At 50.9% G+C, this 12352-nt stretch overlaps 1 protein-coding gene across 4 annotated transcripts in view; it reads right to left on the reverse strand.

Annotated features, from left to right (window-relative positions):
- Window positions 1-1038: 1038 nt before the first annotated feature.
- The window catches only part of GDPD4 (glycerophosphodiester phosphodiesterase domain containing 4), an 84841-nt gene continuing 73527 nt past the window's right edge, over window positions 1039-12352 (reverse strand). For 3 of the 4 annotated variants that reach the window (XM_030557931.1, XM_030557941.1, XM_030557950.1), the window contains 4 exons: window positions 8531-8678; window positions 6290-6372; window positions 3548-3630; window positions 1039-1577 (listed from right to left, as the gene is read on the reverse strand). In XM_030557931.1, the coding sequence (XP_030413791.1) occupies window positions 1546-1577; window positions 3548-3630; window positions 6290-6372; window positions 8531-8678 (346 nt within the window). In that variant the 3' untranslated portion in view covers window positions 1039-1545. Of the gene's footprint in view, window positions 1578-3547; window positions 3631-6289; window positions 6373-8530; window positions 8679-10685; window positions 11186-12352 lie in introns of those variants that run through there. The other variant, XM_030557959.1, reaches the window with a different exon arrangement.

Here is a 12352-nt window from a genome sequence, read left to right on the forward strand (position 1 = left end):
TCGCTCCCCTGAAGCCAGCGGGGGCTCAGCTCCAGCCAGTGACCTGGAGCTTGGGCCTGCCAGCAGCCTGGGTGGCCGGCTGGCGGGCTGGGGCAGCCAGAGGGTCAGGCTGGCTGGCAGCCCAGGAGTTGGGTTGGTCAGAGCGGCTGTGAGAGGCTGGCCGGCGGATGGGCCAGAGCACTTCCTGCCGCTCAGGGGGGTGGGGCTCCAGCTGTGGGGGTGGAGGCTCCAAGGGTCTGAGACATAAGGGGCAGGGCAAGGGGCTAGCTTGCCCGAGCAGGGGGCGGGGGGTATGCACCACTCATGAGCAACCCTGTGTTGCTCTACCTAGGCTGTGAGAAATACGGAACTCTATGACCTGGGACTGAGCCTCAGTGAAAGAAAGAACGACAGTGCCATACTGTGTGTAAAATGCAGGCAACTGAACAGACAGTCAGTGTGCAGCAGTTACTGTGCCTTGGAGGCCAGCCTCCCAATGTAAACTGCCTAGGAGATTTACACACCCGTTTCTCATTGTTACATGTAACGGGGTGTCTGGCTGCTGGCTGTAGGTTTGCAGTCTCTGCTGCTCTCTCTCCCTGGGCTGAGTAAGGGGAATGTGTGCGCGGCAAAGTGGCAGCAGAGCCTTTCCCAGCCAGTGCTGGTACCCCAGCACTCCTGGCTTCTAGCTCTGCAGCAGGGACGGGCTAGTGGAGCCAGGTGTTGTGGCTGGGGCTGAGCCAGAGCCCCAGCCTGGTGAGATCAAAGTGTCCCATTGACTCCAATGGACTTTGGGTCAGGCCCGTTATTCCACCACCCAGTCACAGTGTTCCTTATGTAAGGAGCAAGGTTCTCCCCCCAGCTCTCCTGTGGTGCCCTTGGCTCCAGGCCTTCCTCACTGCTGAGAAAGGGGCAAGACTTGCCCTTTTCGACATACTGTCGTCCCCCCACCCTCCCTTCCCTGTGAACTCACTGAGCCCAACCGATATTCTCTCTGCAGGTGGGTTTTATTTCTTCCATACAAAAATACTTAAACCAACAGCAGCTTTAAATCCACTGATTAAAGGATGCGTTCCAGGTGACTCCCAGTGTTAAAGGCCAGCGATCGCAGAGACAGACTCAGTTCCGCTGGAAGGGTCCTTCCTCATATCTGTCGACAGCCGGCCGCTACAGCTGCTTGCCCATCCAGCCACCTTCCCAAACAGGCCCTGGAGCCTCCCACTGGGGAGAGGCCTATGGAAGGAATCTTAGGCATTTCTGAAGGGAGGGGCACTTCACAGCCATCAAGCTGAGTCCCAGAGACTAGCTGCCCTCTGCATGAAATCACAGAATTAAAAGGCCCTTCAGGCTCAACCGAATTCCACTGCCACAGTCATGTACAAGCAGTGCCCTGACCAACAGGCCTCCTTACTGAGCCAGCTCAGCTAACAGCACAGCAGCACCTGGCTTCTCCAGCTTGGTCCCAGTTCAGTGTCTGTATGGTGCCATAGCTCCTCTCCTGTCTGAGGTGGGCTGTTCTCCAGATGACAAGTTGGACCTCAGCACCACACCGCTGGCCTGGCTCTCTCAGGCCACAACAGTCGGCAGATCATTGAGCTCTGAAAAGAGGAGACTTGTTGAACCACAGAAACCATCCACGGACATGGGTGGGTGACTCGTTTACCGGTCCCAGGTCAATCAGCAGTGGGAATTGAAAACAACTCAATGTTTTCTTCTGCGTGTCCCAGGGGATTATTTTAGTCAGTAAGTTGTACCCAGGTTTTCAAGGCCGCATGATTTTGTTTTCATTTCAGGGCTTGAAAGACAAATGAGGCTGCAAAAAACCTTGCTAGTTTGAGGTGTCAAAAGTTTGCTGGTTTGGCTGCAACCTTACAACGCCCAGCAACTCCCATCCCAAGCTCCTGGCAGTCTGGGGCATTCAGCTAAGCTGTGAACGTTTCACCGAGCTGTAATGTGAGCACAGCCACATTGCATGCACTCGGCCTGCGCCGGCTCTCAGTTAACATCAGGTTTTCACTGATGTAACGCCATCAAAATCACAGGAGTTACAGTGCAATAAAATTGGTGTAAATGAGCTTTGAATCAAGTGCTTTTTGGTGTATAGTATTAGATGTACCTGTAACTAGTAGAGTATAGTAGGTGCAGTGTGGATGAGCTAACCAAAACTTTTCCCATTTCCTGACTCCTATGCATTGAAAGTCCTGGCCTTAATGTTGCATTATCACTGATTGCTTTATATAGAATACTTAAGTCCAACATGACTGTACCGCCTGAACTCTGTTCTCATTGAGCCACCAACCCCATTGCATTTGCAAATTTTGCCACCTCACTATTTACCCCTTGTTCCAGATCATTTATGAATATGTTGAATAGGACTGGTCCCAGTACAGACCCCTGGGGGACACCACTATTTACCTCTCTCTATTCTGAAAACTGACCATTTATTCCTACCCTTTGTTTCCTATCTTTTAACCACTTACCAATCCATGAGAGAACTTTCCCTCATCCTATGGTAGTTTACTTTGCTTATAATAATAGGAGACATACTAATCTCCTAGAACTGGAAGTGACCTTGAAAGGTCATCAAGTCTAGCCCCCTGCCTGCACTAGCAGGACCAAGCACTCATTTTTGCTCTAGATCCCTAAGTGGCCCCCTTAGGGATTGAACTCATAACCCTAGGTTTAGCATGCTAATGCTCAAACCACTGAGCTATTCCTCCCCCTTAAGAGCCTTTGGTGAATGACCTTGTCAAAGGCTTTCTGAAAATCTAGAGTACACTGTATCCACTGGATCCCCCTTGTCCACATGCTTGTTCACCCCCTCAAAGAATTCTAGTGGATTGGTGAGGCATGATTTCCCTTTACAAAATCATGTTGATTCTTCCCCCAAAAATTATGTTCATCTATGTGTCTGACAATTTTGTTCTTTACTATAGCTTCGACCAATTTGCCTGGTACTGACGTTAGGTTTACCGGCCTGTAATTGCTGGGATCACCCCTGGAGCCCTTCTTAAAACTTGACGTCACATTAGCTATCCTCCAGTCATTTGGTACTGAAGTTGATTTAAATGATAGATTACAGTTAGTAATTCTGCAATTGCATATTCGAGTTCCTTCGGACCTCCTGGGTGAACACCATCTGGTTCTGGGGACTCATTGCTGTTTGAGCCGTTGCCATAGACTGTTGTGCTTTGTAACCATGGGCATGCCCAGTGTTAAGGTGTAAGTGAACGAAGAGAGTAAGGGCTTGTCTAGAGAACAATTATACCCCCAGTTTGTGGGGCACTAAATCCACAGCGTACTGGCCTGCTGTGCACCATCCCACTCACAACAGTCCCTAGTGTGCTTTGATCTGCTCTGCTTTGAAACTGGAGGAGGGCAATGGGAGCGTTTAGTGAGTGGCAGCAGAGCACATGGGACAGACAGCATGCGGCAGGCTAGGGCGCTGTAGATTTACACCCCAGCTGGCCCCACACTAATCTTTCATCTAGACAAGCCCCACTCCCGTTTCCGTGCTGGACTTGGTACAGAGTGCTGGAGCCACAACCCCCACAAGTGCAGGACTCACCGGTTCGGAATTTGTTGTATGTACCATTCTCGAGCACTACGCCGCTGTCATCTGAACAACAGGAGAAGCCCTTCTCTCTCCACCTGAAAAGAGTTAAACCAGCAATGAAGCAATGGGCTCAAAGACTGGGTCAGGCAGCTGGCACACTGAGCCCACTGCGGTGCTAACGTGATACAAATACAGTCACATTTTTCAAAAGTGCTTAGGTGACTTAGAAGCCTAAGTCCAAGACTGTTCCGGGCTGTTAAATGCCAGCTGTCACCTGAATGTTAGCAGGGCTGTGTAGGTCCCTCCAGCTGCCAGCTGCAGTGAGATCTAGTCATTACTGCTGTCAGCTGAACACCTGGAAGTGTGTGAGGTGTCCCAGGAAATGAGAAAAAGTGCAGCCTCTGCCCTGCAGAGCTTACAATTGACATTCAGAGCAATGTGACAGGCTGAGCTGGACAGCAGACAAGCAAGGGGTAGGGGGCAAGGAGGAAGAGCTGGAGGCCGGGATGGGGGATGGAGGTGAGACAGGAGCCATTCACTCACCAAAGTGGTGGGAGGCACATGGTCCCCATGAAGGGGCCAAGTAGTTTGGCATTGGCAGGAAAAGGAAGATCTGGGTTAAGAATTGTGAAGGGTAAAGCCAGGCTATTGGGTGAAAAGGGGGAGATACTGCTAATTAAAGGCCTGTTTGGATTGGACAGTTCAGCTAGTTCACACCCCTCCATGGCAACCAGGCAGAATTAAGCTATGTTTACACTACAAAGTTAAGTTGCATTATGGTGACATACAGTCACTGCTGTAACTAAGCCACTGTTGCATGGACACACTATGCTTCTTGTGTCGGCAGAGCACATCCACAGTAGCAGTTCTTGCATTGACACAGAGCAGTGCACTATGGGTCGCTCTCCCACTGTGCAACTGGCCATAGGATGCTTTGGGAAGGGTTTGCAATGCCTCATGGGGGCAAGTTCAGCATCACATGATGCAGGTTTCTCAATCCCATCATTCCTTGGGCATCCTTATAGGTTTCCAACTGTGTTTCAACTGCTCTGGTAACCTGTGAGCCAGTCATCTCTGTCAGAAAGCATGGATCCTGCACTGCTCTTCAGTATTGAGCTGCGCATTACGAACACAAAGCTCTAAGAGAAGCTGGGGAGCAGGGGAGCTATTCTTCTGAGGGAGACCTTGATCTTTAACACAGAGCCAAAGTAGTGTGTGTGGCTGTAGTGTGCTGAGCCTGGCATTGTTTGTTTGCACCGGGCTATGACCCTTGCAATGCACATGCACCTATACTATTGTCGGTAATGGAGAATAATAAAAATAAATTGTGTTTCCATAAGTAGATTTTTATTCCACACCCATGCAAACATACCCCTGTGTAATGCTGAGGGAACCGTCATACATGCAGGGGAAAGTATCTTTAAAGGGGAAGGAACTGGGAAGTCACAAGCACATACACCCATGAGGTTCTCACAGCTGGGTGTGTGCGCGGCTGTCGTTGTGTTTACTCTCCCGCAAGGGTGGAGTGCCTATGGTACTGCTGCGGCTCTAGAAGATACATGGAGGTGTCTTGAAAACTAGGTTTTGTTTTAACACAAAAACCTTCCTCAGGAGAAGTAAATCTCTAATGAATAATCTACAGTGGGTATCCAAAAACTGTATCAATTTCCCACCCTCCATCCGTAACTTGATCCTGCACAGTTTACATCTCTGTGAAAAGGTGAGTGCCAATGGTATTGGTTTTCACTTATCCAGAGAAAGTTTTAATTCTGTTTCTTTTCATTCTTCCTTAAAATCATGCTGTCTTTTCTCACAGCCTGCGGCTATGCTCCCAGACCCCCACCCTGACTGCTCTCCCCACCAGCCTCCCGCCCATATACCACCCTGATGCCAGTCCCCTCCTGGTAAAAGCTGCATGCCTGTGGAGCCGCACCAGAGCAACTATTCACCTCCCTTGCCTTGCTATGCCTGCCGCTATGCCATAGTCCTTCACCTCCATGCTCCCAAGCAAGTTCCTGAGGCTGGAGTGGAGCCCTGCCTGCACAACCTCCTCTCGCCGCAGACCCAGGAGATCCACCACCACCTGTGCACTCCAGGCAGGAGCGCCTTTGCTGTGGGGAGCCGGCGTGCTCAGCTTGGCAGCTGCTCTATGGCGCAAACAGGAAGAGCACTGGATCTGCACTGGCGCAAACAGGAAGAGCAATTTCAAAACTTCCCAGGATGTTAACAGAGGAGGGGTGTTCACCTGGGTCCAGGGCAGCGGAGTTCAAACCAGTGACCAGAGAGGTCATGGTGGGCATTGTGGGATCCCTCTGGAGGCCGACGTAAGCAACACAGTGTTTACACTGACACTCATGTATTAGAGGGGTAGCCGTGTTAGTCTGGCTCTGTAAAAGCAACAAAGAATCCTGTGGCACCTTATAGACTAACAGACGTTTTGGAACATGAGCTTTCGCGGGTGAATACCCACTTCCTCAGATGCATCCCTGACACTGCGTCGCTATAAATATGTCACCCTAAGCGTAACGTCTCTTGTCAAGATGGTTTTATTAGGTCAGCGGAGCAGGCAAGTTAAAGCAAGGGGGGCAGGGGGACATGGTAGTGTGTAGTCCTCATAGTTAGGTCAATGTAAACTGCCTGGTATCAACTTAACTTTGCAGTGTAGACAGGCCCTTTGTATCATCAGGTTTGACCTATCCCTAAGAGGTTTGCGGCCTTCAATGTCCGCAGAGATTTTAGCAGCAGGATATTTACCAATGCAGAGCAAATATGAATGAGATGAGCAGGGCTGCAACTACATCTGTGAGAAGCCACATTATTCTGTACTCCTTTGGGGTCTGGAAGAGAACAACAGAGAACGTGTCCAGCAGCAAGAGTTTAGTCTAAGTAATACTGGCAAACATCTGATTTTTGTATGCAGTTTGGATGATTAACCTGACTGCCCCTTGTATGACACCTTCCTGCTGATGTTTAGAGTTTGCTGACATTTGAAAGGAGCAGCCACCTCGCTTGGTGTTGCCTCCTGTCTAGATGGCCTAGAGCTCATCATGGTACCCAGAGATGGGGTCTGCTGTGTCCCTGGCAGCAGAGAGGAGCCTAGACTCAATTGGAATGAATATCCTTCAGTGAGGTAACTGGACACAGAGTCTAGGGTGACCAGATAGCAAGTGTGAAAAATCAGGATGGAGATGGAGAGAGTCACAGGGGCCTATATAAGAAAAAGACCCAAAAATCAGGACTGTCCCTATAAAATCGGGACATCTGGTCACCCTAACACAGAGTCTGTAGTTCTCTGGCTGTCCAGCTCCAAGATGAAATACAACTGCAATGTCACCATTCAGATGCTGCCTAAATCCTGGCCTGCTGACTACTCAATAGTCCCCTAGGGGGGCACAGAGGAACATTTGGGGGGGGTGAAAGGGCCCAGGCCATGGCCCAGACTCCCAGCCCCATGCCTGGCTCTGTCCCCAGCCTCAGCATGGCTCCATACCCAGCCTTGGGCCTGGCAGCAGATTCGTTCCAGGCCTCGCTCCCAGCCCCAGCCCCACCCTAGGTCCCCTTACCCCTGTCCGCATTCCCCTCCCCTGCCCTGTGAGATGTGGCCCCACTCTCAGCCCCAGCTTGGGGGCGGGGAGGGGGACAGGGGGAGGCACAGATTGAGGTAAAGGAGGGACGTGACCCTGAAATGTTTGGGGAACACTGCAACAGGCCCACTCCAAATCCCTGGATATGAATCCCAGGAAGCTCCAGATGAGAACTTTGTCCATATCCCTACAACAGGTTGAACCAAATCCCTAAATCTGAAGGCCTCTGACCATTGGGAAAGTCACGATTTGGGTCTACACTTTGCAGGTTTGGCCTATCTGGGATTATATCCAATGTGTGAGCTTGAAAGCAGCCCTGTGGCTATGTGTGAAACGTAGGAATCTTTGGGTGGGCAGGGTATGGATGGGACCAACAGCACAGAAGACCCCTTCACCCAGCAGGGTATTCAGAGGGGTCTAGATAAATAAGGTGAGATCCATGGGTCTGTCGGACCAGCTTCTTGGAGTGGCTGGAGGAAAACACAAGCTTCTCCCACCAAAGTAAGGTGTGCTCCTTTATCTTGGGCCTCTGCCTCCAGATCATGCATGAGCAAGAAGCTAGGGTGCTGCAAGAGGTGACACATAGCCTAGACCACCAGCGGGGTCACGGGGCTTCTAGACAGAAGACCTCCCTCAGCAGGCAGGAGGATCTCTCCTTAGGTGGGTGGAGCCCCAGCTCTGCAGGGGCTCTCTAAAATTGGTTTCTTTCCTCTCTTCTCAAGGCCTGAATCTCCCAGCTCTAGCAGGCCTCAGCTCAGCTGCATTTTTCAGCCACGCCAGGGATGTTTTGCCAGTGGGTACGTTCCATTTTATTTCTATTAATAGCCAGAATGTGGCCATTGGGTCTGAACCATCAGTGCTTCAGTGCCCCTTAGTGCCAACGTGGCTGGTCCAAAGAGATGGCAGGGAAAGGGCTAATTGCTCACCCCTTCCCTCAGGGAATACTGGGGCAGGGGGGCCTATGCACTGCCACCATAGCACTCCCAGGGACAGAGGTGTTCCAAGTTCAGAGGAATGGGGAGAGAACAAGGCTGGTGTCACTGAGGACGTTGCCCTAGCTTGTGTCTGGTTGCAGGGGTCTCCCCGCCCACTCTGCCCCACTGCAGGGATGAACTTGTCCCACAAAGGAAGAGGGATAGCTCAGTGGTTTGAGCATTAGCCTGCTAAACCCAGGGTTGTGAGCTCAATCCTTGAGGGGGCCATTTAGGGATCTGTAGCAAAAAATCTGTCAGGGACAGTACTTGGTCCTGCTGTGAAGGCAGGTGATTGGACTGCATAACCTTTCAAGGTCCCTTCCAGCTCCATGAGATACATATCTCTCCATATACTAAAAGGCACACATGACCATCAGCCCCCAGATAGTCTTTTGGGTCCCTCACTCGCAGAGAGCAGGGCTGGTTTTTCCCCTTACCATGAGGAAGAGAGGTCGGTTGATGTCCTTCAGGAAGTGTACGGCATTGGTGGTCACAGAGTGCACTCCAACGCACCAGGCCAGAGAGAAGAGCCATGGCTCACTGATCACGTACAGGTTGGTGGTGATGTTGGCCTGAGCGTATTTTCTTTAAAATACAAAGACGTGTTTGCCTCAACCAAAAAGCAACTTTAAGGGCAAATGGCCTCCCTTTGGGTCATCTCAGTGGAGTGCTAAGAGTCCATTGAGGGGGATTGCCTTGGGAGTTCGAGAGCATCGGAGTGGACAGGGCCAAGATTAGCCAACCAGCTGATTATATGAAAAGACAGGTGTCAGTTATGATTGGCCAAACTGGAACGTTTGATCCTCTGGGGACAGTCACATTTGAATAACAATGTAAAAACAGGGTTCTTTCAGTCATGCTTTTGTATTAAGGTTCACTTTATAAAGAGTTACTGATTAGCTGTTTTAATCAATAGTCAATAAATTGTTATAGAGTCTAACGGGTTGCTTATAAGTTCCGTTTACACCCATCTGTAATACCTTCTACTGATGGCCTTATAACCATCTATAACACCTGGTTCTCATGTTTGCAACATGCTCATAACCTCTGTTCATCATTTACTAACCCTTTGTAAATCATTCCTAAATGGAACCTTACCAAAATATGACCATTCTTTTTAGATTGTTAAAGCAAATGTTCTAAATAGTCCTATTGTCGGTGTCAATATTTGTTGTACAATTTAACTCGATACAGTGGAACACTAAACTGTTGGTAACTCTGCTTGAAATTTTGGCACAAGCATTGTTGGAAGGTGCGTCAACCTTTTCTAACTCAAAGCATTAAACTGCTGGTTTTTTGCCAAGTGAAGTGCTCCTGCTGTTTGGGAAAAGCAGAAATTCCAGCCACAGAGAGAAAGCAGAACAGCAGAGCTGAGTTTGTCACGAGACAGAACCATTCTAGAAAATGAAATGTGAGCCCGTTCCTCTGAGATTTTACATTTTCAAAGTACTGTAAACTTGTAGCTGTGGTAGTACAGTTCTAGAGCAGAGGTGGGTAAACCATGGCCCACGAGACCGTCCTGCCCAGCCCCTGAGCTGCTGCCCCGGGAGGTTAGCCCCCGGCCCCATCCCCTGCTGTCCCCCATCCCACCCAGCCTCAGCTCACTGCACCGCCAGCACGACGCTTTGGGGCAGCAGAGCTGTGAGCTCCTGGGGTAGAGCCTGGCCTGACCCAGTGCTCTGAGCTGCGTGGCGGTGGCAGCGGCAGTGTGGCCCAGCTCCAGCCAGGCGACACGGCTGTAGCGCTGCCAGCCACTGGTGCTCCAGGCAGTGTGGTAAGGGGGCAGGGAGCAGGGGGGTTGGATAGAGGGCCGGGGAGTTGGGGGTGGTGGTCGGGGGGGGTGGATGGTGGTCAGCGGGGAAACTGGAGGTTGAATAGGTGCAGGGGTTCTGGGGGGGGGCAGTCAGGAAGGAGGGGAGGTTGGATGGGGCGGCGGGGGCAGTCAGGGAACAGGGAGAAGGGGTGGTTGGATGGGGCAGGGGTCCCGGAGAGGGCTGTCAGGAATGAGAAGAGGCGTTGGATGGGGCAGGGGTTCCAGGGGCGATCAGCGGATAGGGAGAAGGGGTGGTTGGATGGGGCAGAAGTCCCGGGGGGGAGGGAGGCTGTCAGGAATGGGAGGACGGGTTGGATGGGGCGGCAGGAGTCCAGGGGCAGTCAGGGGACAGGGAGCAGGGGTGTGTAGATGGGGCAGGGGTCCCAGAGGGGCCGTTAGGGAACGGGAGAGTTGGATGGGGCAGGACTCCCTGGGGGGGGAGGGACAGATAGGAGATGGGGGCCGGGCCACAACTCCCTCCCCTAACCAGCTCTCCATACAATTTATGAAACCCGATGTGGCCCTCAGGCCAAAAAGTTTCCCCACCCCTGGTTCTAGAGGGTTATGTCTCCTATAAATCATCCACGAGGGGGCAGTGGTTACTTGCCAATTCATTATTTAACCCTGCCAACGATGATGAGCTATAGATACATTATAGTAGGGCCCTGCTTGAATCACAGGATGACTTTCAAATATTTGCCACTGAGTTTCAGACAAGATGTGGAAAATCACTGGAAAGTAACAATGGACCTTTATTAATAGCAGTAATTGGGAAAAGCCAGAGTAGATCTATATGTTTAAGAAAAAAATTGCTGGAATGATATCAACACTCAAGTATTATGTTATGCCTGCTAATTTTTTTGATAGCCAGACATTTTGCTGCAACTGTATTACAGTCATTTAAAAAAGTGACCGGTACAATACAAAATTCAGAAGTCTTAAAACAACAGCTGTAGAAATCGAGTCCAGTCACTTTCGCCTTTTACATTTTGCAGGCATTGAATGTTAGAGCTGTACTAACTGCGTATTCGAAATATATGCAAAATACTGGATTATGCAAAGTAAGCTAATTAAAATCAAAATCGTGGTGGAAGCCAAATGTTGCAGGTTCCACAATTTCCGCAATATCGTGAATGAAGTAGGGCCATATATATCAGCTTCTCCTTTTCTATAATAAGGCACCCGTTTACATGTTATCGGCATGGTGAATCTCATTACTGTTAGCACAACTGCAGCACAGTTTCTGAAATACGGAGGAAAAGTCCAATAGATCTGGGATCTGAAAATGAAGGTACAACTATTAGGTACCAAAGCTGTGATTCAACAAGGCACTTTAGTATAATCAGGATGGAGCTTTACTGTGCACGTAAATAAAATCAAAGGACTCCAGGCAGTTGAATTGCTAATGCTATGTGTCAATTTACATCGCATTCAGCACTCTGATTTTGGGGATGATCCACCACCTGTTGCAATCAATGGAAAAATCAGGGAGTCGAGGCTCCCAGGTTCTCCTTCCATTACTACCACCGATTCACTGGGATCTCAGCAAAAAGTCACCTACTTTGACATCAACTTCAGTGGCAGTTGGACTTATCATGACCACATACGTACTCCCCAAAATAAAAGGGGCTGGCAAATGTCAGATGTGGGTCACCTCTTTTTGGAGGTGCACTGGCCTGCCACCTTTGCGCCCTTGGACCAGGAGTGCCGGAAGCTCCCTAGAAGTGAGGAGGCCACCGGCACCCAGACCTATGGCCCTGCCCCCCCTGCTCCACCTCACCCCTCCGTCATGAGACCCTGCTTGTGCTGTCCCTCCTCCCCCCCCCGGCCCTACCCAGGCTCTGCCCCATGGCCCTGCCCTTGCTCCGCCTCTTCCCACCCCCTCTCTGCTTCTTCCCCCAAGGCGCCACCCACCGCTTGTGCCTCTCCACCCCCTCTCCCATGTCGCTTGCCCTTAAGGCAAGAAAAAAAGTGGGAGGGCATAGCCCTCCATTTTTAAAAGTGGCAGGGGTGGGGCCGTGGGGGAAGAGGTGGAGCGAGGGCGGGGCCTTTGAGGGAAGAAGCAGAGTGGGGCAGGGCCTCGGGTGAAGAGGCTGGGCAGGATGCAGATGTGGCCACGGGGGAAGAGGCTTGGGGAAGAGTGCAGATGTGGCCATGGGGGTGAAGGGGAAGGGGTGGTGCGCAGGCAGGGCCTCAAAGGTGGAGGAGTGACTCAGGGGGCGGGACCACGGTCCAGGTGCTGGTGGCCCCCTACTTCTCGGAAGCTTCCAGTGCTCCTGGAAGTAGCCTCCCCAAACAAAAGACTCCTGTGTCGCCTATGCAGGGACTGAGCTTGAGACTTTCATGGAGCTACTCCTGTAGTTAGGAGTAAGTACCAGGCTGTTATAGTCACTGATGCCAATCACTAGAGGGAGACATAATCACATGTACTAAACTGGCATATTGC

The sequence above is a fragment of the Gopherus evgoodei genome, chromosome 1, assembly GCF_007399415.2.
Source record: "Gopherus evgoodei ecotype Sinaloan lineage chromosome 1, rGopEvg1_v1.p, whole genome shotgun sequence".
In the NCBI taxonomy this organism is placed as follows: Eukaryota; Metazoa; Chordata; order Testudines; family Testudinidae; genus Gopherus; species Gopherus evgoodei.